Source organism: Impatiens glandulifera, chromosome 9 (assembly GCF_907164915.1).
Source record: "Impatiens glandulifera chromosome 9, dImpGla2.1, whole genome shotgun sequence".
NCBI lineage: Eukaryota > Viridiplantae > Streptophyta > Magnoliopsida > Ericales > Balsaminaceae > Impatiens > Impatiens glandulifera.
The window spans coordinates 13,312,847-13,338,190 of record NC_061870.1 but is presented as its reverse complement, the minus strand read 5'-3'; the positions used below and the strand labels follow the sequence as shown (position 1 = coordinate 13,338,190).

Here is a 25,344-nt window from a genome sequence, read left to right as displayed (position 1 = left end):
ATCTTTCAAGTTGATTTCCAATCTGCCTTGAGCACCGAACACTATGAGGTGTACAAAGTGATCAAATCCCTGGAAGATACTAGGCTTCGGTACTTCCTGGATGACAAGCAGACTATATACTCTAAATCAGTCCTGGAATTTTTGTACAATGCCAGGGTGTTCAGAGGAACTCCTCATTTCGATACCCACATCCAATCGAAAGTGGGTGGTATAGTCTTTGACTTCACAGAACATGACTTTGTCAAGTGTTTTAGCCTGCCAAAGCAAGGGTTAACAGATCTAAATGTTTCGGCTGATCTGAAGGCCGAGATTTCCCTCGCCTTTGCACGTTCTAACGAACCTGTCGATGATCATGGTACTAAATCGCTATTGAAAGCTGAATATCAGCTCCTCAATGATGTGATAGGTAGAAGTATCTTGGGAAGAGATGTAACAAACACTTACTACACAACGACCTTCAACATGATGGCAGCCATCACCACCGGTACACCGGTAAACTGGTCAAGAGTCCAGTTCGATGTCCTGATCTGGATGATTGGGGTGCGAACAATCGGCCTCGTTCCTCAGCTAAGTTGTCTACTAGTTGAACTTGGGGTACCGACCTGTCCGGGCGAAGGTCTAAACCAGTCTCAAGTGCTGACCAAAGAGATAACCGACTCCTTCTATGAGCGGTTCGAAAGGGCTTGGAGGAGGAGGAACCGCCGCAACAACCCCAACGGTGTCGTCAACTCCCACGAACACTAGGTTACTCCTTCCTGCATCCGGTCATTTTGCTGCACGTACCGGGTGTATCTTCACTCAACCTACCTATGATCGCTTCGGTTTTATCAATGTTCTCTTCGGCTTTATTTACGTTCTCTTCGGATTTATCCATGTCTCTTTCGGTTTCCCTTGATTACTTTCCATTGTGTTGGTGCATTAATGAAAAAGGAATCTTTAATTAATGAGGTAACTCCCACCTAACATAAGCAATCAATATCCAACTAACTTGGTTACTTCTCAACTAACACCTACCTCGGGCTTTGCAATCAGCCTCTTCCCAATGAACCTTGGAAACATAAAGATTCTCCTTCCTAATAAAACAAAACTGACATTCAATGCTAATATTTTCCCTCCAAAACCGACCCTATATAAAGGGCCTTCCTCTAATCAACTCCACACATCCTAAAACCACAAAACTCGCTTAAGGTCTTTTGAACTCTATCTCTCAGCAAAATCGTAATCATGCCAAGCCGAACCTTGGGAAACTTCTTGAGCGTTGATTTCAAATCGTGTATGGAAGAATGGGACGGAAACCATGCAAAGAATATCATGTTTGAATCCCTTATAGATACCGGCCTTCGAACCTTCCTCGAAGAATCCGGTCCCATACTGATTGAGGATGTCAAGGCGTTCTTCAGAAGCGCCTGCATCAGGGGCAATTACATCGTCTCTACGGTAAGAGACCACACTTTCTGGCTTGATGAAGCCGAATTTGCCTCCCTACTCAACCTGCCCACAGAAGGGTTTTCTGACTTTCCAACTCTGGAGGGAAGTGAGGCATTTTATCACGCACTACTCTTCTTTGGAACCATTGATCCGGTGGAAAACTATGGGTTAAAAACCCGCCTCGGTAGTCACGCTCAACTCCTTCTTGAGATTATGACTCGGTCTATTCTTTGTCAGTCTCCAAATCAGCGGTACTCAAAGAACACCTACAACATGATGACCCATATCATTAGCAAAACGGCCATCAACTGGTCAACGGTCCTCTTTCAACACCTGAAATCCATGGTGATAACCAAGAAAGGTCTCGGTTATGCACCTCACATCAGTAAGCTGATTCTCAAATACCGGCCAGAATTTGGACCGGGCACACCGGCATCTTCTTCGAACATACTTGACAAGAATGCGGTGGAAGAAAAGATTTCTAGAATGATTATTACATAAGTTGTACTCTTCCATCTTATGTATGTCTGTTTTCCCACCGATTTATCTTTCGTTTTTATTTTGCAATGTTTCTTCAATTTAACCGCGTCATCTGAATATTTTGAATATCTATCCAAGTAACCGATTAACACTGTCAAAATAACCGCGTTCCTATCCGGTCTCAAAGAAAAACCGCTTAAACTCAAAAGATTGCAAAATTCTGCTTAACCGGTTAACTTTAGAAAAACGCAGCATCAATCGGTTTCGAAAAGGAAATTGCGTCATCAAAGACGAAAGCAAAAAGATCGGAGGGAAATTTCCCGCCCAAATCTCCCGCTCAAAATTCCAAACCCCCGGTTTACCGCCAACAGATTGGCGCCTCTTTGATTACCGCCTTTGGTTTCCCGCCCATGGTTTGCCGCCCATTCGGCTTGGAGGGAAAACTTCCGCCAAATGTTGATGGGACGGTTGGGTTTCCAAACCGCACCTATAAAAGGGGCTCTCGGCCACTTCATTTCATTCTCACGCGAAACAGCTTTCTCTCTCTAAGCTCTCAAACTCTCTCAAGCGGTTATCTGCTCTTGTATTCTTCAAATTCTCTAAATTCTCTAAGATGGGGCGCAACTCGGTTCTGTTCAAACATATGACTCAGGTGGATTTCGAGGAAATCCGACAGAAGGGGAACGCCTGCAGCAATAGAAGTTATTAACCGGGTAGCCGAGGCCGGACTAGAGTACTTTCTCGGCGGTCCCCATATTTTATATAGAGATGCGGTTGAAGAATTTTTCAACACCGCAACTCTTTTTAACGACAAGATCACCGCGACTGTAGGCGGTACTGAATTCGAGCTAACCGAGGAATCGGTTGCGGAGAGCCTGCGCCTTCCAACAGCCGGCCAAGATGCAACGGCGGATATAGAGCTAAAAACGTTCGAAGCAGCTTCCCAGATACTCTCAGCGACTAAGGAGCCAATAAAAGTATCCGGTAACAAAGCGACATTGCGACCGGAGTACATACCGATTTGTGATATCTTCACAAAGGCGGTTCAGGCAAGAGGAGGAAACTACAGCTCCCTCACCAAGGACAAAATCAGGATGCTAGTCGGCCTGATAGAAGGCACAAAAGTGAACTGGGCGAAGGAAGTGTTCAACAACTTGAAGGAAATGGTGAAACCGGACTCAACCCGGTCATGGGGATACGCCATCCCTCTTGGTAAAATCTTTCTTCACCACAACATCAACACCAGTCCAAGTGTCATTATCTCATCCGGAAGGTTAATCAGATCCAAACAATTCCTGGAAAGGAAGCAGCCGGCCCCTGGTTCCACAGGTGGCCGAAAGAAGACAACCGGCAAGAAATCGGCCCCGGCGAAAGAAAAGGCCGAAAGCAAAGGCAAGGAGAAAATAGTCTTCTCGGAACCGCCACAACAAACAGAGGAGGAAGAGTCGGCTTCCACATCTGAACGGACCGAATCTGAGAAATCCGATGAAGAAAGACCGAATGATGAAGAGGATTCGGGCCCAAGTCCCGATAATACCGGTACGGGTGCAAATCTTGAGGGCGGTGAAGAAGACAGTGAAGAAGAGGAGGGGGACGAACAGACAAAGGCCGATACTATAGCGCGCCAAATCTTGGAGACCATTACACGGCGAGCCGACAAGGTTGGTGATATATTTCGGGACTGGCACGAGTACCGGTTCACCAAACACTTTAAACATGTCTTACCGGGCTTCACCGACGAAGAATGTTTCAAAAGGATGAAGGAGATCGAGGACATAGTTATGAACCTCACAAACACGGAAACCATTCATGATGTTTTGGGCCGAACTAACCTCCTAAGACCGCGAGCTCAACTACATAAACTAACCATACGGATCCGGAAAATTAAGGAAAGGTACGAAGAGGTAACAACGGAGGATACCTTAACGCCCTTGGTGTTAGAGAGACTTGAGAAAGCGAGAGGGGAACTCGTTGAAGAAATTGACCGGCTAGAGGTGATGTGCAGACAACGCCAAATACCGCACTCCTCTGTTCCTCAGATCGACAAGGGTCAAACTCATGGTGCAACACCGATTCAGGCGGATCCGGCAATAAACGAAACCGATGAAAGGGCGGAGCCTCCTCTCACCGAGCAACCTCCACAAGAACAACCGGGAGTCTCCGAACCGGGCATTACAAAGGAATGGGTCAAGAGCCTTCTTGAAGAGTTTGCTGATTCAACGGTTCACCCGTTAGAGGAAAGGATGGAGAAAACCGTGAAGATGGCACTCCGGTTCGCCAACAATACGAGAAATAAGCTCGTAAAGACAGATGACCGGTTCTCACAAATAGACGGTGACTACCGGGAAGAGGCGATTTTGCGCGACAACCATCTTAAGCGAACGGCGGCCTTGGAAGAAGACAACTCTGGAATAAAGAATGACTTCGATCGGTTTAAAAGAGAGACCGAACAAAGATTAAGAGAGGTCACCGAGGATCTAGTCGGCAAGGCCTCGGAACTGGAAAAGAAGAATGCGGGTCTTGAAGACCGCAACGACAAACTCGAGGCCGACCTCAAGGCACTGAGCGCACAAGTTGATGAATTGCTCAAGGCTAAGATGAATGCGGATGCTGCGGTTGTGGAAGCCAATGCCCAAGCGGCTAAGAAGGTCCAGGATGCGCTGGACGACGAAGCAAGAAGAGAAAAGGAGCCACCGCAACTCACCGAAGAGGAAGTAGCCGAGCGCGAACGAAGGGCAATGGCTAAGTTTCCGGGACTTGCAGAAACGGTAGCCGCTCAGCAACAAGAGGATGCAGAGCGGTTAAACAATGAAAGACAAAGACTCGCTAACTTTGCAAAAGCTAACGAGAAGAAAAAGGCGGCCTCTTCAGTTTCGGTTACGGCAAAACGGAAAAGGGAATCCTCAAAGAAGGCTCAAGTGGCCGAGCTGCTGAATGAGGTCACTGACACGGTTATTGAGAGTCTACCGGATCAGGCTACTCACGTCGAAGAAGAGGTTGAAGAGCACCTACAGCGGCGGCCTACAAGACAACGAGTCTCCGAATCGGTCAGTCGACCGCAACCGGTTAAGAGAAAACGGAACAAGAACTTAATGGCCGGCTACAACTTCTCAGACTCAGAATAGGGGCTCCCTTTCTTTTAACTATGTTTATCTTAGTATTTCTATATAACATTTTCTATTTTCGGTTATCTTTCTATATATAAAAAGTTATTTTTGAAACCGGCCTACATTTGCACTTCTACATGGTTTTGATAATTTTAAATAAAATAATCAAAAAGGGAGAAATTGATAAGATAAAAGATAAGACTTTTCGAAAATTTTTCTCAAAATTTTTCCAAATTTTTCGAAAAATTCTCCCAAGTCAGTTTCAAAAATCCGGTCAAAGAAAGAACCGGCCTACGTTTGCAAACTTACATGGTTTTGATAATTTTAAATAAAATAATCAAAAAGGGAGAAATTGTTAGATAAAATTAGACCGATTCACATAACCTAACTTAAATAAACCTTCCATGCAGGAACAAGGAACCGGACCGGACAAACAAATAAACCGGTTAAGAAAACTAGCCGGTCAAGTCACTAAACCGACCAGGAACACTTGGAACATGACCGCACAAAGAAAGGATCGGGCAAAGCTTAAAACCGGAAATATTAGACAGCCGATACCACTCACACCGGAAGTCATCCGGTTAAGTCGAATGACCGACCAGTACAAGAAGACAATTCGGGTATCTGTTGAAGATGATACCAAAGGAACAGACTGAACACTTCCATATCCATACAAGTCTGAGGAAAGCCTGCAGGTTGCAGAAGACAGTCCTACAGGATCTTTCCACTTTGGGATAAGTCAGAAAGGAGATCTTCCAAGTACAGACAACTGTCTAACAGACAGTGTCCACATTGAGTAAAAGACAAACCTAGCATGTTTACCTTACACACCGGAAGAATAGACTGCTAAGTTTGTGAGATTGACCGCCAGGTCTGAGGTTGACCGTCAGGTCTGAAAAGATGAACGTAGGATCTGAATCACTGAATCACTGAACCTCTGCACCTTTGCTCAGCCAATCAGATTCAAGGAAGTGAAATATGATCGTTGGCATATTTCATCTATAAAAGGGGCAGTTGAAGAAGAGTAAATGCGGGACAAGTGGGACAACAAGAGATTCTAAGAGCATTTAATTTACAAGGGAAAAAACAGTGTGTTCTATCTCTAGAGAAAGCCTAAGTGCTAAAGTTGAAGTGTGTGTTTAACAATTTTGGTGTAAATTGTAAGAGTGTGATCAAGCAGGAAATAAGTCTTGATCGGATTGTACTTGTATTCCTTAGTGAATATCCTTCTCGCAGTTTCGAGAGGAAGGGGTGACGTAGGAGCTTTATCTCCGAACATCCATAAAATCTGTCTTGTCATTTACTTTCTGTCGGTTCCATTATCTAACCGATCCGTACCGCTCTAACCTACTTAACTCTATCCAAGCCGAATCACCAGGTTACCGAAATCGACCCATCATTTTCTTTAACCTTCATTATCCGAAACGGTTCTGCCTATCATACAAGTGTGCTGCTTCAACTTGAAACAAACTTCTTCCGCGCTTGAACCTAGTTCAAGGGTTTGTGACAGTTTGTGTAGTATTGAAACCCCGGTGTTAATCTCTAACCGGATTAACCATCACCCTTTGAGTGAAACCCGTTAACCGGTCCAACCCCGGTCCTCCAGCGGCTATCTAGATCCTAACAGGTGTTGTGGGACATAACATATAAAAAACTCTTTCCCACACGTAACTAAACGTTGAACCCACTCTCTTAATTTAAAATTAGGTAGCGACTCTCTAGTCATGAAGTTAATTAATATTGAAAAAGTTAAAGTAGGCGTATGACATATTTCCCATTAAAAAACTCACAATCTCTTCTAGATTAGACGAGATGGTAAGTTATGGAGTTGTTTACAAAGCCTCGTTTTTAAACTTGAAATTTTTAAACCTTAAAATTAATTTCCTTCACATTTTCAAAATAAATATTTAGAGCGTCCCAGATTTTTTTTTAAATCGATCACAATATATATAACATTTTTATTTTTATTTTTAACCGTTTTAAGTTTATGAGTATATCAATCCGCAATCCGACTCAAATATCTATTTACTCTCATATATATCAAATTAACCACACCTCTCAACTCAACAATCCGAATACTTTGAAAATTATATATATTATATATTATAATTGAACCTCAACATGTTATAGAAGATCAAACATAAATTCATATATATAATTTTTGTTTTCATTTTTCATTTTTTCTTAAATAATTTTTGCATAAGCTATTGTTAGAAAAATAATTAGGTCAATTTGTTTTATTCTTCAATTCTCTAACTCTTCTTGTAAATCCTTAATTTATTAATTTATTTAATATCATTAAATCATTTTTTTTCTCCTTAAAAAAATTATTACTCATAATTATTTAATATAAAAAATATTAATATAATAATATATAAATACAGTTCTAACTAAAGTAAAATGATAGTTTAAAATTCACCTTTTCAATAACATATATTTTTAAATAATTAATATTTATCACAAAAATTAAAAACATAATTTAATAATCATAAACAATTAATAATTAAGTTTTTATCATCTATATTAAAAACCACATGAATATATTTTATTTAATCAAAATAACATATTACATCAAATATTTCATTAATATTATTCATACCTACACAGTATTATATATATATATATATATATATAAAAGGTGAGAAAAATGTTAATTTTATTTATCAAATGATGGAGATGTCAAATTTGTTATCCAAGTTGTAAAATTCTATTTGTATATACCAACTGACAAAATTTGTCAAATTTGTTAAGTTAACGAAACAAAATTAGACGGAGCTAACTTTTTGCCACAGAATAAGATTGATGACTAGATTTTATATTATTTTTAAATCCAAATCAGCCTACACATGTGTATATAAATTAAATAAAAAATTATGAGTTAATATTTAAATTAGTCTATTCTCTTTAAAAATTTAGAACTCTAACTCAGATCTAAAAAATAACTACAAAAATCGCGGTGAACGGATAGTCCGTAAATCTCTACAGCCAAGAAAGATCTTAACCAACCCTCCGATTAGCAGGCCCTCCGAGTAGCAGCAATTACAAGCCTAAACGAGTATGAAACGAGTTCATCTCCTTCCATGATTCCAACAAGGAGAATCATTGTCAGCGCCGACGATCTATAGCAGCAGGCCAATCATCATCGTTGAATCTGTAGACTCCATTTCGCGCACCATCTGTTTGACAAAACTCCTAACAGATATCACTGCATATGCAAAACTATAAGGAAATTATGCAAAACTTGGATTTGAATTGGGTAATTTTATCCCATCAAGAATAGAGGAGACAGTTTCAGTAATTTATTTCTTCACATTGAGTTCATACATCTCCCATTAAGTTCAGCGGAAGCGAATTTAACCGACGAAATGGTAGCAAAGAGTTTCGCTGCAAAAGCTTCCATGAAAACCCTGTTGTGGTCTTAGATCCATGGAAATCGTAAGAATTATCGGGTTTAGGGTTTTTGTTTGATCTTGCTCGCGGTTTTGAAATTGAATAATCTTATTTTTGAAGGGGATGAACTTGGGTTTATTGGAATCATAGATGAAAGCATAACTATCATAATTGATTGATTGGATTATAAAAGCATGAATCTATAAATCATGTTCTTCTTGTTGTCGGTGTGAAATGAAAAAGAGCTCTCATGAGAGAGAAGACAGACCAGTCATAAATTTTCTTTAATTTATATAAAAAATAATAATATAAAATCTAGTCATCAATCTTCCGTAGCAAAAAGTTAAGCTCCGTCTAATTTTGTTCCGTTAACTTAACAAATTTAACAAATTTTGTCAAGTTAGTATATAAAATAGAATTTTACAGCTTACCTAACAAATTTGACATATTCATTTAACTTAATAAATAAAATTTACAATCTTCCCCTAATTAATTTGGTGAGAATCCTTTATTAATAAATAAATTTGTCTACAAAACTTAAAACATTTAAATTTAAAAATTATATATATATATATATATATATATATATATATATATATATATATATATATATATATTGAACTTAATACATATTTATTACAATTATAATCCTCTAACCAACCAAGTTAAAATGCATTTATATTTTAAATTCAACAAAAATTGTATAAAATAATTAAATGTGAGTTAAAGTTCTATAACATATTTAAATGTTTTTACGAAAGCAAATCGGTATATATGACATGTGGGTTAAAGTTCAACCCGTGAATTATGTCAATTTAGGTATACATATATAAAATTATAAATATAAATCAAAAAAATTAATTATTTTATTGGTTAAAATATTATTTTTTAAGATCAAAATTCAAATCACAGTAAATAAAAAATATAAAAATATTCTACATATATTTAACTAAGTTTTAAATATCTTCTAATTTTGTTTGAAATTATTCTTTATATATTTATTTTTATTTGAAGTGTTCATTGTACATTTTTTTTAAATAGTTAATCTAAAAATTAAATAACATTAACTCCATGTATGAACAATTCTTATTATATGGTCGAAATTTAAACTCTCTTGATAATTAATTTAAAATAATCAATTGTCTAAGATTTCAACTAAGTTGGATTTAAATTACAACTTATATTGACAAATAAACTTATTTCAAGTTTTATTCAAATTATATTCATTCTCATTAAGGGAATAACCATTATTATGGGGTTAGTATTCTTTCAAGTATATTACAAGTTTTGTATTACAGTATCATATTTTATACTTTATAATTTCTATCATATTATTTACATTTTAACTATATGACTATTAGACCTCATACTTTCCTTTAATATTAATATTCTTTAATTTTATATATTTTTTTTTGAAATGCTTTTATAAATAATTCTGGGGCACAGCACAAACACACAATTTATAAATATGGAGGAGACGAAATGAGTATCATTTCATCGTCGCCTTTGTCTACAACATCATTGTTTGAAAATGGAAAAGAGCGACATCATTTGAAAATGGAAATGAATAAGTAATCTCAAGACAAATGTGAAAGTTTTGTTACTATTAGGACATAAAAAAATATAAAAATTAAGTTTATAGCATTTAAAATAAATTTAGATATTTAAGGAATTATTTAAAATAAAATTTTATTTAAAATAAGTAATTTAAAAAAAATATATAAAGAATAGTTAAAATAAAATTATATATAGAGATATATTTTAAACTTAAATAAATGTATAAAAAAATTATACTTAATACCTAAAATGATAGACATAAACAAATTTTATAGGGAATTTTAATAAGGAATAAAAATTTAATATAAGAGAATTTTTAAATTTTTATTCTTGAATGATATATTTCAAATTTTCACACTATCATTACCTATTAAAATTCCTATCAAAATTTTCAATCTGAAAGTGCTTAGATTTAAACCGGGTCACGACGGTTAAAGTGTTATACTAGCTCTTATTTATTTAAAAAAAAATCTCTATAAAAATTTCTCTCTAAATATTTAAATAAACTCCTTTTTATTGCATAGAGGTTTTCTTTATTATACTTTAATTTAAATTAATTAACATGTCTATTATGTCTTCTATTTCAAATAAATAAAAACAAATCAAAATCATTCCAAGAAAGGAGAAAGTATATATATTTAAGACATGTCCTATTTCTGCAACTTCTATGTAGAAAGAGAGAGCTACACACTCATCCTTTCCCTGAAAAGCAAGAAATTGAAAGGTAACATGTTTATGCATGCATGAAAGAGAATCGCCTTCTTCAACTCAACAAAGCTATTCTTTTCTCCCACTTCGATTTTCTCTTCATATATATAAACAATTTCTCCACCTCCTCTTTATCATTCTCTTCCATTCCCTCCACAAAAAGTTGTTAAAACATTCAATATGTCTTCAAACCCTCCATATAGAAGAAGATACAATCTCTACTGGTGCTATCAATGTCATAGAACAGTTCGTGTTAGCTCAGAAAACCCATCTGATATCGTCTGCCCTAATTGTTTCGGAAGTTTTCTACATCTCATTGACATGACCAGACCATCACCAGTTATTCATTTCACCCAATTCGATCCGTCACCTCAAGCTCGTATTCTGGAAGCGCTATCTCTGATGTTAGATTCCCCAACCATTCAGAGAAGGAGAAACGGAGACCACCGGAGAGGGGAGGAGTTGATAAGAACGCGCGGTCGTCGTTGGCAATGGAGTAATAACAACCGAGTTTCCGACGATGATTGGCGGCCGGAGACGGGTATTCTTGCTATTATGAGACCACCACCTGTTCCACCAAATGCCCAGCCGGAAAGTTTAATACCAACAGGAGTAAATCCACAAGATTACTTCGTTGGAAATGGCTTAACTCAACTGATCGATCAGTTGACTCAAAACGACCGACAAGGTCCACCGCCGGCAGAAAATGCAGCCATAGATGGATTACCTACAGTTAGAATTACTCCGTCTCATTTAATCGATGATTCTCATTGCCCTGTTTGTAAAGAAGAGTTTAACTCCGGCGGAGAGGCAAAGGAGTTGCCGTGTAAACACATCTATCATTCTGATTGCATTATTCCTTGGCTTAGGCTTCATAATTCTTGCCCTGTCTGCCGCCAGGAGCTGCCGGCGCCGGTTCGGGATGAGAGCTCCGGCGGGAGTAATGCCGGTGAGGAATTTGATGGTAGTAATAATTCAAACAGTAACGGCAATAGAAGGTGCTTGAGGTTTAGGCAATTGACTTCTATTTTCCCGTTTAGATCAAGGTATCGGCAAACCCAACATACTAATTCTGTTCTTGGTGGTGAGAGTTTAGCTATCATCCATTCATCATTACTATTCTATTTCTGGGTTCAATTTATTTCTTTCAAATAATTTTTCTCCAATACTTAAAATTATACATGAATTCATATAGTAGGACCCATCCAAGATTTGAAGTTGGCCTGATTTGAAAAAGGTTAGGATGAGTTTGAAATGTTTTTTGGAAATTTCTAATTGAAATGGGTAGGATAGAATAATTTTTTACCTATTTTTTAGAATTAGAAAAATAAATAGTGAATTTAATAAAAAAATTATGATTTTTTTCTGTGTGTTTGCCTACCTCAACTCAACTAACTTCTGTCTATGCATATAGTTATAGTTGATTTTAAGGTGAATGATTGTTTATAGGGTTTAGTGATTATTTGAATCATGATAGACATAATGTGTCTTTTTTAATTGATGATATGGCATCTTTGTTTGGTATATTTATGCAGCAGCTAATACACAGATGCAGCAAAACTCTTGTCTCATTCTCTAATCAAATATATGTGGGAGCAAAAAAAACCCGAAAAACTCGGTCTCATCAGAACATCGAATCGCGGTTTGCAAAGTTGGCGAAAGGGATAATAAACTGTCTATATTGAGCCTACAAAGAGCCATGTCGTGTAAATTTCCATATCGTTTCGTCTTATTTAATGTTATCAACTTAATTCGTAAAGACTTATATTCGGTTTGAAAATATATTATTGATTATGGTGTAAATTAAACTTGAAATTATAATTTGGATTTATAAATTTGATATACATGTTATATTGGATAAAGAAAGAGTTGTGTATGTTATATAGTTTTATTCACCAATCCTTTAGGAAAACTTTTTTTTATTTTCTTTTTTATCTAAATTTATTTTCAGTGGTTAGCATAAGCCAATATTCATAATATTCATGTCATTTTTAATTCAGAAAGATTTTTTTTCTCAAACATAATTATTTACTGAAAAACACATCCAAATCTGGGAGTGCAGATCCATTGTTGGACTTCATTTGGATTCTAATATGTTTTGATTTTAAAATTATATTATTTTAAATTAACAAAAATCTTTTTATTCAATCACTGTCTTAAAATAATTATATTGAATTAATTTAAAATTCTAAAATATTGAATTTCTTATAGTAAGATTATGTTAATACTATTAATTGAAACTATTTGAATAACAAAATTATTATTGGACTATTTTGTTGTATAAATTTATAAGAAATGATTAATAGTTAAAATTTAGAAGATGAAATATCGTAACATAATTTGATTAACTGGAAAAATAATAATATTCTCTCTTGTATTCTTTCCCACCACTCTAAATTTATTTTCAAAATAATAATTTCTATTTATTTGTTCACAATATATTTTTTAATTAATATAAAAAAATATCTCAGAAAAGAGATAAAAGGACAATTTAAAAATATTTGTCATGATTTTCATGAAACCACATTTTCAAGAACTTAGAAAATTTGATTCAAAGGATAAACAAATTTGGTTCAACCTACTCATCTTATTTGTAGCAAAACAACCAAGAACAAGCTGATGAGGGAGATAAAAACTGGCAAAATAAATCCTAAAATTTTCAAAAAGACTTAATTTTTTTTCTTTCATTTTCATGTTTAGCATCTAAACAAAAACAAAAACAAATATCTAAATTGTTTTCATAATTTTTAACATAATAAAAGTCTATAATAAGATAGGAATAATCTTCTCTATATCTCTCAACTAAATAAGAAATTGAAACCATCTCTGTATAATTACTATTCATCATCCATCAAATAAATTATTCTAGAACAGACCAAACCCCTTCTTCTTACATTATCTGGAACTGACATACACTAATCACTGCCATCATCATCTTCTTCTTCCTCTTCTTCTTCTTCTGGAAATTACAAGTGAACATCAAATAAAGCAAACCCACTTCTTAAAATTCAACAACATTAATGAAGCTCATCAGATCATCCATTAAAATACCAAAATACATTTACTTTTAGTCATTATCATTTTTAAAAAAGGGGTATTTTGGTCATTTTACCCCTAAAGGTCACATTATCTTAAAGAATTCAGTTTCAAGTTCTCCAGCTAATGACACAAAATGAAAGGACATGTAGATTGAGAAACAGCTCTATATGAGGTTTCTCTAACAGTACACAATAAAAGAAAAAATGTTTTTCATTATTCAGGGAACTTATGGAACCCTTATGTTAAAAGAAATTTACATTTGTTATGCTTTTGCCAAAAATCACAATGAGAAATATAAATTTTATACCAAGTGAAATAGAAAATCTAATTTGGATTAAAATCCAGAAAACAATCTTGTATACCAAACGGTCAAAAGAAATCACTTTCAATTTTAATGGTGAAAATTTTCAATAAGATTGTGATTGTGACAATACCAATTTCCAAATAGGCTACATATGGGTAAATTGGTGCAATTAGTGCTGTAACGAAACATGATTAACTTACCCTAGATAGAAACTCTTCGTCATACATAGAGTTCAAATCTTGACAAGTGAAAATGGACAAATTATTGTGTCTAGGCAAGGAAGTCAAGTTGTTTTAAGGCAGAAACAGGGCATAACATATGCAAAATAAGATAAAAGACATCCTTTTTTAGAATGAGATTTGGAATGAATTCCAAAATGAGAAATGATTGGGGGAGGGAATTTGGTGAGGGAATAAGAGAGGGAATGACGTGGCGGCAATATGATTGGCTGAAAAAATTAAATAATTTTTCTCTCTTCTCTCTTTCCTCCTACTTTACCCTTTTTCCAACCAATGAGGTGATGCCAGGTCATTCTCTCTCCCATTCCCTCCCTCAAATTCCCTCCACCTATCACTCCTCTTTCAAAATTATGAAGTTAATAAGAATTTGATTTGGTATGTTATGATTTCTTTCTTCCTTCCTTTAAGTAGCTAAAGAGTATATGTGTGAAATTCTCAATATAATTAACTCTGATCATCATTTTATAGTTTGTCTCTACTTGAAAGGTACAGGAACTCTAGGTTATAATGAGAACTCCAAAACCCGTTTCTTCATCCGTTCCTTTTTTTAATAATTCACGTGCTCCTTTGTTTCTACTACTGCTTACTCCAGTTAATATAGGTTTAGTAAATTTTCTATAATTGGTTTATCCAGTTACTACCCCCTCTTATGGGCTTTCTTATGTGCAGGTTGTATTCACTAAGGTCTCATTGTAATCAAACTTATTTTAAGGATATGATAGGCTTGATTGTCTTTTGTTAAGGCTTAAAGTAAAAGCATCAATACCAACCTAAGAATTGAAGCTCTATTGGTGATTACTTGAGATAATTGCAAGAAGGCTGTAGTTAAAATTCTTGAGCATGTGAATCAAGTTAAATGAAATCCAAGAAGTTTACTTGGAGCCAACTTGGATTAAATGACTAAAATATCCTTGTTTTATTAATATTTAAAATGTTATAAAAATAAAGTAAGAGTAATTATATATTTTGGTTGATGATTTGAATGAGGATGAAATGGACTTTTCTAATTTCCTTAAAAATCTAGTACCTCTTGCTTGTTAGGAAGCCAGGAGTGAAAAGAAAAAAGAATAAGAACTTAAGAAAGAGGTAATTAATTAAGCATACATACCTTCTTCTGATGCTTCATCATTATCGTTTTCATGGTCTTCTTCACCATCCTCATTATCGTTCTCGCTATCTTCATCATCATCTTCACCATCTTCTCCTTCATCACTATCACTTTCAACAGGTAATTTAGGTTTTGGAGGAGGAGGTGGGAAACTGGTGGATGACCTTCTTCGGGTACTTGAGACGATATTGCTCATGTCAATGCCTTCAAGTTCTTTTAGTCTTTCCTTCTTCTTTCTGACATCTTTTATTTCTGAGAAGAAAGTAAATGTTCCCAGTCATGTAAATTATCATTATCATCTGAATTATATAAGTGCTGCAAAAGTGGATGAGTATCATTTTAGTCAATTATACATAAGATGCAACAGAATGAGTTAAAGTTTGCATATATTAGAATCAGATGTATCTTCTTGTTTGAGTTAAATTGAAAGAGGAAAAATAAATCTCCTTTAAAAGCTTTTGCATAATGTAGAATATGAGAAAACAAATACTGACTTATTTTTCCTTCACATTTAGAATAATATTGAATATCAAGTGCACACTAAATTAGTCATACAACTCTAATGCCTTGAAAGTTGAAAGGAATGAATACACAAAATTGGTTCAATATTCAATATTCATTTTAATATTAAATAGAAATGATATTTTAGTCATTTAAATCAAATCCACTTTTTCATTAAACAAGAATTTTCCCCAAAATATCTGTTTGTTTCTATAATTTTCCGACGTGTGGCCAACTGAGACCTACTGTTGGTTTATTTGAACTATAAAACACGCCTTTTTTCAGAACCAAGGAGGAAGTCAAATAAGTGAGTGGTGAAATAACAATCAAAGGCTATAGAAAGAACACATCTTCTCCCCAGACAACGAAACGATACGTGCAATATGGAATATGAATGAGATACAATCCCAACCTTTCTCAGATGGATTTGATGATAAGCCCTCTTTTGATAGTATATCCTTTAATTCATTGATCAATGCAGCCTCGCGCTTATTTTCTGGCAACTGCTTCACTCGTTTGTAAACAACTGGAGGGACACTGCAAATACAAAAAAAATATGAAATCTTACTATATAAAAGCATTAGGCCTTATTAACCTGAAAAGTTATGCAAGAAGATACCCCATCCCACAAGATTTGATAATTGATTTTAGCTTCTCCACATGTTTCCCATAAGCAGGAACTTCTGTTTCTTTCTTCTATATCACATGTAAGTCACATCAGTAAAATGTCTTATCAGGAAATTAAAAAATCAACAAAGTTCAAGATTACCATTTTTGTAGGTTTTGCAGCAGGTGACGCTGAATCATTATCTTCGGATGCACTACCATCATTACTTGTACCACTATTTCCCTCAGATGACTGTGCCTCCTTTTTCTTCTTCTCACTAGATGCCTCCTTTTTCTTCTTCTCACTAGGTGCCTCCTTTTTCTTCTTCTCACTAGGTGCCTCGATCTCTTTTGAACCTCTTTTGCGTTTTTTTGACTCAACAGTTTTCTTCTTGTTCTTTTCAATTTCTCCATCTGAATAATCAGAATTTTCTTCACGAACATTTTTGGACACTTTCCTGTTGGAAATTTTCTCTGTGGTCTTGATCTTGGGTTTAACTGTGGAAGGAGCAGCTGCAGAGGCACTCAGCACCTGCTTTACAAGATAATTAATGAGCACAAGCTCAAACTTTATGAAAATTTTAGATAACAGTTCCCATGCATCAGAACAAGATGGCTTACATGATCTATTTTCTCAGCAATGAACTTCTTGAAGGGTAAAAGAGAGTTCTTTTCGAGCTCAAGGTCTTCTTCCAGAAGTTTTCTAACTCCACCCATTGTAATGTCACTGTTGGGTTGACAGGTGAAGGGAGAAAGAGAAAGTGAGACCATTTATGAAAATCGCAGAATTATCTGTCAAAGCCATCAGATTAAATATACAAGGAAATATTGGCAAGTAATGCTACTTTAGTAAAGTTTGGAATTTGCAGGGATAATAAAACAATGCAAAAGAAACAAAATATTATAATTAAAACCCTTGCTTTCTTTGCATAGGAACCTAACTAACTCCAAAAGTAACCATACACAAAAGAAAATGATAAGAACATACTCTGAATTGGCACTGAAATAAGAAGCTCTTTTTTTGATAGCTAATCCGATCATCTTCTCACTTGGAATTACTTTCTTTCCACTGTCCTTAGTTTTGGTTTTATCATCTCCCGTTAAAAGGCACTTAACAGGAGAATCTTCCATTTTATCATCATCATCTGAGTTTTCATCCTTAATGGGTAAGTTTGCCCCATTTTCTTCAGTTGTAGCCATGTTTTCCTCCACTGTTTCTGCTGCACTTTGGGGGACATCGTCCTTATCACCATTATCCAAGCACTACCATTTCCAACAAAAGAACATGTAATTGAAAGGTGAAAACCATGCAGATCTGATATGATTTTTTTAGTCGTTTACTGAAGTTAAAACATGAAATAAGAGTGAACAATCTTATTTTGAAACAAAATGTAATGTTACAGGAGGAAACAAGTCAACAACTAGGCCTTGTTTCACATAGATTATTTGGCCAAACCCCAATAACAAAATCATTACATCATTACATCATTCCCATCACCGTTTAAAAGTACATAAAAAACCTTTCTTTTTTCTTGATTAAATTATATAAAGAATGTAAAATGGTCATATAATCCCAAATCATCCAAACAAGATTATAGTTATAATCAACAAATAACCTCAAATAACTAAAATCAAAACAAGTTCCTAGTAAAGATAGGATACCTAGAAGAAATGTGGTAAAAAAATAAATACTCTCAATTAACTAATTAGTGGTCCACAAATAGTGAATATCTTATACTTGTGTTTTCTCTTCAACAGTATCATAATCACTCAAATGATCCAAAAGTCTCTATTATACTCAATAATTGTAATAAATCAAATCAATCATATTTTAGCATGATATCATAACTCTTACTTTACGAACCCAGGGTTAATATTTTACTTCCATTGCAGGCAATTTATCTGTAATGTTGGTCGTGGGACTTGCCCAACACCTTTTTCTCATTTGGGCTTTTTATAATATTAGTAAATAACACATACCATGCATTTGACATCCTTTCATATAATAATTTCTATAAATCATCCAATGCTTTTCTAATAAAAATAGTAAATAGGTTATTTCATAACAATCTAATGATAATTTTGTGAATATACCTACAAAAATAAATGTATTTAAAAAAACAAAAAGATACTGATGCTTATCAAAATTAGTTAAAATATAACTCTACACCAGGAAATTTGTGTAGTAATATGTGCACGCTAACAAATGCATTAATTGGTCCCTATAAAATGTCTTATCCTCTTAAGATCCAGTTTGTAACAACTTACATTCTTTCTAACTTTTGTCTTTATTCTAATATCAACTTAAGACGAACAAAAAGAAAAGATAGGTAACAGATGCGACAAAAAAATTGTATAAGCATATGAAACCTATTACAGTACATAAAGGATGACACAATAAATTCAAAATATCACTACATACGGTTACAAGTTACAACAAGTAAAAAGAAAAAAGCATTAGAATGACAAGAAACCTCATACCTATGTTTTTATTAGAAGAGTAAATCTTCATTCTTCACATATTATACGGTGTCTTCTTTCTTTGTTTAAATTGCATAGTTTTTGTCAACAAGTTGTATTTACAAATGAGGTTCATATTGCTAACTAGATTGAGAATGAAAGTAACCATCTATTGTAAATTGGTTTGCAAACCAATTTGTAATACAACATAACTCTTTAGTAAATAATTTAAAATAAAAAGATCTTAGTGTCTGTTTTAAGCTAATTTTTATATTCCTCCCATCTTAGTATCCATGGTTTGTCCTGTTCTCTAAGCTTATAGATAAATTTTCCATTTGATATCAGGTTACAACCAGTAACTTGTTACAAAGTTGACGTATCATTTTCTTGTGAGTAGTTTCAAGCCAGAACCTTTTGAGAGTACATGTATCATTTTGTCTTATAGTGATGCCTGAGCTAGAACCTTGTAATTTTTAAGATCATCCTGATTATCCTTGTTCATTGTATCTAAAATTTAAAAGTTGTTTATGACATCAGTTGTTGATACAAAGTTGCAAACTAAAGGTGTTTGACATGTTTACCATCTAGCAGAACATGTACGGAGGATAGTAGTTGTAAGGTAAAAAGAGCTCGTATGGTTGGTTTAAAAGAGCACTTGGTCATTTCAGTAATCTCTTCTATCTTATATAAGGCCCTTTAGGTACTCACTCTCACAATAAAACCAGTCCCAAAACTAGTTGTTGTCTGATATTATAAATTCGAATTTGAAGAACTCTATAGACTACCTAACATAGAATAAATGGTTTCAATTGTTTCTACAAAAGAAAATATACATTATAGAAAGCTATTTTATCCTCAACAACTATAAGTTGCTTTTCTCTAAGCAACTTTATTTTTTTTCACTTTCCCCCAACCAAATCAACTTCTTCATATAATTTTACAATGATATACTTTCCATTACTATTCTTGCATAAAATGAACATTCTACTATATACTACAAACATCTATAAGAGGTATTGTACAAGATTTGCTAGGTGTGAAATCCTGTTGTACTTGAGGAGTAATTTGCTTGGAATTCTGAATCAAAGAAGAGTTCCAAAATATGGTGCGTAAAAAGACAAGTTGATATGAATGGAAGATGCACCAGGAACTTATTTGTATAGGTCAGAAGAGCTACCAAATCAGATTCTGTAAGTTTCTTAGTGAGTGCTCCATAAGAACAATGAACACCCAGCCAGCGGCCAGCATAAGTACAAATTTTATAGATGAAGCAAGTACATTGATCATGAAACAAAACCATTAGCGTGGTAATGAAGAGGTGGTCTAGATGACACCTAGCCTGATACTAAATAAAGTGAACTAATTTCAGACCTCCACAATGTTATCCCATATACTATGCATGAAAAATTTACAAGAACAGTTGAACCAACGTGTCGCATAACTATTTGATGGTTTCACTAATGAGCTGACACAATACAAAGTTCAGTGAAAGCATTCACAAAACTATCAGCACACAAATTTAGGCAAAATTATCCAAAAACTTAAAGAGTTTTAAATTTCCAAGTACCTCTGACAAACATGCCTTGATAAACCTTTTATGCACGTCCAATGCATATGGCTCTAAGCCAAGATCCTTCTCCATTAACCGTCGAACACCCTCAAAAGTCAATGAACTGCATGGAGAAACAAACAAGAAAAGCAAAAATGAATATGAAGTAACTGCTCACATATTGAATATCAAAGCATCTGCTAGAGTTGATCAAATAAAGAAGTTAACATGAAATGACTCCTAGCATACAATGTGCATGAAAAAATAGAATGGTTTGAATGTCAAGAGAAAATATAAGATTTCGAGCAGGTATTTTCCTACAATGCTTCCAGGTTTCTTTTTTTCTTCATTCGGAAGTTTTGGGCTTCTTTCATGATTTGTTCCCGTGTTTTTTTTCATTCAGCATAGATGACATGCACATGCAACCATAATGACATTTTTGGCAAAGACTTCAAGGATAGGGAAAATAACATGGAAAGCAATATATTAAGAGTGTCTATATTTGGAAACATACTGAGGAAAGGAAATAGGAAAGGAGGTAAACAGAAATACCATATTAATAAATCTATATATATATAGGAGGTGAAAGTAACATATTGAAAAACAAGCTCACCAAATGGTTAACATGACACAAATATCATACCAAATAAAACAAGGCAAAAGGCCTGATTGAAGTGCTAAAGAATAAAACCAAATAGTCTATAAATCATGGTTGCAATTAGAAATGAAAAATAAAGAAGGGATGACATCCTTGCAAATTAGACAACAATGTGAAGTTGGTTTACTAACTAAGCGTGGAACAATTAAGCAGAAGCTAACACCAAACACCTCCGAATTTTATAACTTGGAGTATAAATGTCATATAAATAAGTCCAATAACATTCGGGAGATGAAAATTCACTATATCGCTTGACATCCCAAAGGAGCTTGGATTTTAAGTAGCCTTGTCCAATTTTCTAAAGGAGATTAGCCTGAGTCTATCACTTGGTCTTAAAATAACGTTTAGCATCACAAACCAGTTAAATAGTATTTTAACATTTACAGCAATCAACAAAGTTTTTCTGATACATAATGAAATACTAGGAAAAAATATAATAGGTAAGAATAAGATATTAGGGCAGGAATTGAGAAAAAGATGAGAAAATAATCTGCATTAAGATAAGAAGGTGAATGCCCTAGGGCTAGGAGAGAGAGAGAGAGATATTACATCAAATACTCAAGTATACCCTATTACATCACCTAGTGACAGTTAAGTACTGAAAATAACTATAAGGCATATTCAATCCTAGACTTCCATTTTCCATTCTTCATGACCGTCGGATATCAACCGCCCTTTTCTTCCATATGGATTCTATTAAACCCGCTAAAACATTGACAAAGACTCGCTAACAAGGCCCACTAATATTCCAGCTACCCTATATTTTTAATCCTAACACGTATCACATTCTTGATAGGTTTTGTTTGGCAACCACTACCCATGTATACAACCGAGCTTAAATCACCTACATGTTATAAGTCTTGATGTGCAAGACTTAAATTGAAGGTGGCAAGTATGGAAGAGAACCATACACAAATCCTTTTGATTTAACAATAAATTAGCATGGTGTACTGCGAAAAGAATATTAAATCCGCTCATACTAATCCAAAAAAACATCATGCCTAACTTTGACTGAAAATGTAATCTAGATACTCTACTTCTTCCCAAATTCACATTTTTCCTTTCTACTTTCCCATTCCTTAACCCACAGGCATGACCTGCACATTGGCTATATGTATAATCACTTTGATCTTCCCTCTGCACACATAACTTCTGAAATGTACAAAAAGAAGAAGTGAATAGTCACTAATTGATACTGGAGCAAAATGTATCCCCCACATCTGTTAGTAATATGTAAAGAGACAAGGAAATTCATCTTTTAATTTTCCTATTCCTTACATATGAGAAAAAAGAGCTGACAAGATGTTGCACAAGTGTCGTGCACCTATCTGAAAGCCCGATAGATCAAGACAAAGAAAGACGGCATAAAATTCACAAAGCCATATGAAACCAGCGCTCCAGTAAAAGTATTTTAAACACAACAAATTCCAGTAAAAGAAAGGGGGCTTACTCTGCTTGATCCTTGAAATGGCTGCTGCGAGAGCGCATAGCAAGCTGTAACTCCGATTCGATATCCTGCGTACTCTTAGCTTTCACTTCTTCATCGGCAGTGTCGGTATCTAGTACATTCTCGTCCACTTCCGCCATTGTTGTCAAATTTTCTCACCTCTATCGTCCTAACTGTAAGATATCTGTGACGAACAAAGACAAAAGAAGAAAACTGAGACAATTACCTGAAACTGTTATGGAGAATTCTCTTCTCTTAGTGTGATCGACTGTACTGGTAACGAATTCAGTGACAGAATTACCTTTCACTCGCTGGTTATGGGCGCGACTAGGAGGTCAAAGGTAAGAATCAGCTTTTGAATTTCTTAGTGACGAAACCCTAGCTCCCTCCAACCTATCTTTCTGCATTCAAGCTCCAGACTAAATACGCCTCGTTTAAGAGAGTGGTAGAGCCGAACCGAATTATTTGAGTTTGTTTTCCCGGTTTTTGTTATTTTTTTGTGTACATATCATGTTATTTATGATTTAGATCTCACAACCATTCCTTTTTTTGAAATGTGATATTTTTCTATACAAATTTTATTTGTATTCATTAAACATTTTTTTAATTTATAATTTAAAACTATTATTTTTAAGTCAAAATTGGATTATTTTTTTTTATATCTTAATGAGATAAAAAAAAAAATTGTGTTCCCTTCTTATTTATATTTTTTTATCATATTTATTCTCTTTGAGTAAAAGAAAAAATGAACTAGATTTAGAAAAATCATTATTTAAGATACTAAAATAAATAAAATATTTTTTTATAGTTTATATACAGTCGATACTTATTTTAATTTTTAACCTTAAACTAATAAAAATAATAGGTCTCGATAAAGTTTTCAGTTAAGTTTAAAAAAGAACGGCTTATTTTATTTACGTGTGCATTATAATTGGAATTGGCATACAACTTTGTACAACCTAAAAAATAGGTTCTTACATACTTCGACATTTTTTCTCGAGTTTCGTTTATGTTTATATATCGTCACATAATTTGACTCCACATTTTACTTCTTTAGTTTTTCTTGTTTTTATTGTCTTTTGACTTTTTAACTTTTTTTCTTTAATTTTTTTAGAGATTTGTCTTTGGTTCGGTGCTTAGCTTCATGTAGGAAAGAGTCTCGACACTGACATGTACGCTCGCCCGAATGGACGGTCTATACTCCGAAATTATTAGTTTTAAACATTACCACTTTTACACAATTTTATTTTTAGAAACATTTATAAGTATGTTTTGAAATAAAATCACCTCATACTCTAACTCAAAGGCTATACTTCTAAATTTCATAGTAAATGATTAGTACTCTAGACGAACTCATATGTCTTGAGAACTCGACGTTAAGTTGGGGAAATTTCTTAAGTGTCTACTGTAGTGACAATTTACTTAAGCTGGGGAAATTTCTTAAGTACCTGTTGAAGTGACAATTGACTTAAGATGGGGAGTTTCCTTGAGTATCTACTGGAGTAACAATTGACTTAAGATGGGGAAATTTATTACGTATCTACTGAAGTGACAATTTACTTAAGATGAAAATCTTGTGAGATCCTAAACTACTGGAGAATAAAGTGCTTTAGCCATGTGTTAGGCGACATATTTACTCATTTAATCTAACTCTATGGGGATCTTTAATCTTTTCATTTCATAAAATGCCCCTATTAACAATACAGGGTTAATTTGGTTTTAAAAAAAGTTTAGGATCGAACTCATACAAGTTGCCTACGTCTCTCATAGTTAGGGGAATTCAGGTTCAACGTAGTTCCATGCACTTTGTTTGTGAAAAATATGTGTATGTGTGTGAATCTTCTGAAAATCTTTTAAGATCCTAAGTCGAAGAGCAAAGTACTTTAGCTTTGGGCGTTATATTTTCTCAAGTGGGACTTTGTGGGGATTTTGTGGCCATAAAAATGTCACTAGTATTGACTAGGAGTTTTTTGTTTATGAGTCAACTTAGAGTGTGATTAACTCCAATTTCGATGTATAAGCAATGAATGTATGTGATGTAAAATGTCTATCAACTTCTTTCGATAATTTATAGTGGTGACCTCACCTAGATGGCCTGCCTACATACTCTCGAGAGAGATCAAGTCTCACGTAGTTCACAACTTGTGAGTTATGAACTTTGGTTGTATGAATTTCAACATGCATGCTTTAGACGAAATATCTTTTGAGCATGTCGACGTTGAAGGGTGCTGAGAGTTCTTCTCCATCTAAGGTGGTCAATCTCGTGGCGCCACCTGAAAATACATTCTTGACGAGGTAGGGTATTTCCCATGGTGTTTGGAATTTCCCTCTAGGGTCTGATATCTGTAAATTTTTCTTTAGAACTAGATCTCCTTCTTGAATGTTCCTAGGTTTCACTTTCTTGTTGAAAGCTTTGATCATTCTTCTTTGGTATGCTTACGTGTGACAAAACGCATCTAAACTCTTATCTTCCATAAAGGTTAGCTAATTATACCATGACTTACACCAATCTTCCTCCACTACTTGTGTCTCGAGTAAAACTCTTAGAGTAGGGACTACGATTTTGATAGGCTAAACTACATCCATTCCGTAGACCAATGTGAACGACGTTTCTCTTGTTGACGTTCGAATGGTCATTCTATAGCCCCAAAGGGCGTATGACAACTTCTCGTGTCAATTCTTATAAGTTTGAGTCATCTTCTTGATGATGGTGATTGTTAGATAAATTCAGACCGGTTCAAATAAACCTAACTTAAATAAACT

General features: G+C 34.6%; 2 protein-coding genes across 9 annotated transcripts; one reads left to right on the top strand and one right to left on the bottom strand.

The window, feature by feature from the left end:
• The first annotated feature begins 10,827 nt into the window (after window positions 1–10,827).
• Window positions 10,828–12,501, top strand: LOC124915535 (probable E3 ubiquitin-protein ligase RHC1A). Of its 5 annotated transcripts, none has more exons than XM_047456273.1 (2): window positions 10,828–11,619; window positions 12,206–12,501. In XM_047456273.1, exons 1-2 carry the CDS (start codon window positions 10,851–10,853, stop codon window positions 12,247–12,249), a joined length of 813 nt encoding a protein of 270 aa, XP_047312229.1. In that variant the 5' UTR covers window positions 10,828–10,850; the 3' UTR covers window positions 12,250–12,501. The 5 variants fall into 5 exon arrangements, with proteins under 5 accessions (XP_047312229.1, XP_047312228.1, XP_047312225.1 ...); XM_047456272.1 differs by having other exon boundaries at window positions 10,828–11,716; window positions 12,209–12,501; XM_047456269.1 differs by having other exon boundaries at window positions 10,828–11,754; window positions 12,209–12,501.
• Window positions 12,502–13,394: 893 nt separating this feature from the next.
• LOC124915235 (DNA ligase 1-like) lies at window positions 13,395–23,053 on the bottom strand. 4 transcript variants are annotated; one of them, XM_047455915.1, is made up of 10 exons: window positions 22,886–23,053; window positions 22,585–22,767; window positions 20,495–20,600; window positions 17,456–17,730; window positions 17,089–17,194; window positions 16,631–16,999; window positions 16,481–16,554; window positions 16,274–16,398; window positions 15,361–15,612; window positions 13,395–13,629 (listed from the first exon to the last, which is right to left on the bottom strand). In XM_047455915.1, the coding sequence occupies exons 2-10, from the start codon at window positions 22,719–22,721 to the stop codon at window positions 13,586–13,588; spliced, it is 1,488 nt and encodes a 495-aa protein (XP_047311871.1). In that variant the 5' UTR covers window positions 22,722–22,767; window positions 22,886–23,053; the 3' UTR covers window positions 13,395–13,585. The 4 variants fall into 4 exon arrangements, with proteins under 4 accessions (XP_047311871.1, XP_047311870.1, XP_047311868.1 ...); XM_047455914.1 differs by having other exon boundaries at window positions 16,481–16,557; window positions 22,585–22,765; window positions 22,883–23,051; XM_047455912.1 differs by having other exon boundaries at window positions 16,481–16,557; window positions 22,886–23,051.
• Between the last annotated feature and the right edge of the window lie 2,291 nt (window positions 23,054–25,344).

Excerpts from the sequence above, each read along its gene's own strand:
- LOC124915535 (XM_047456268.1), top strand. The coding sequence starts at position 10,851 with ATGTCTTCAAACCCTCCATATAGAAGAAGATACAATCTCTACTGGTGC. Across the intron at positions 11,755-12,205 it reads TACTAATTCTGTTCTTGGTG|CAGCTAATACACAGATGCAG; the intron begins GTGAGAGTTTAG and ends ATATTTATGCAG.
- LOC124915235 (XM_047455914.1), bottom strand. The coding sequence starts at position 22,721 with ATGGCGGAAGTGGACGAGAATGTACTAGATACCGACACTGCCGATGAA. Across the intron at positions 20,601-22,584 it reads CATTTCAAGGATCAAGCAGA|TTCATTGACTTTTGAGGGTG; the intron begins GTAAGCCCCCTT and ends TTCTCCATGCAG. Across the intron at positions 16,558-16,630 it reads CTGCAAAACCTACAAAAATG|AAGAAAGAAACAGAAGTTCC; the intron begins GTAATCTTGAAC and ends CATGTGATATAG.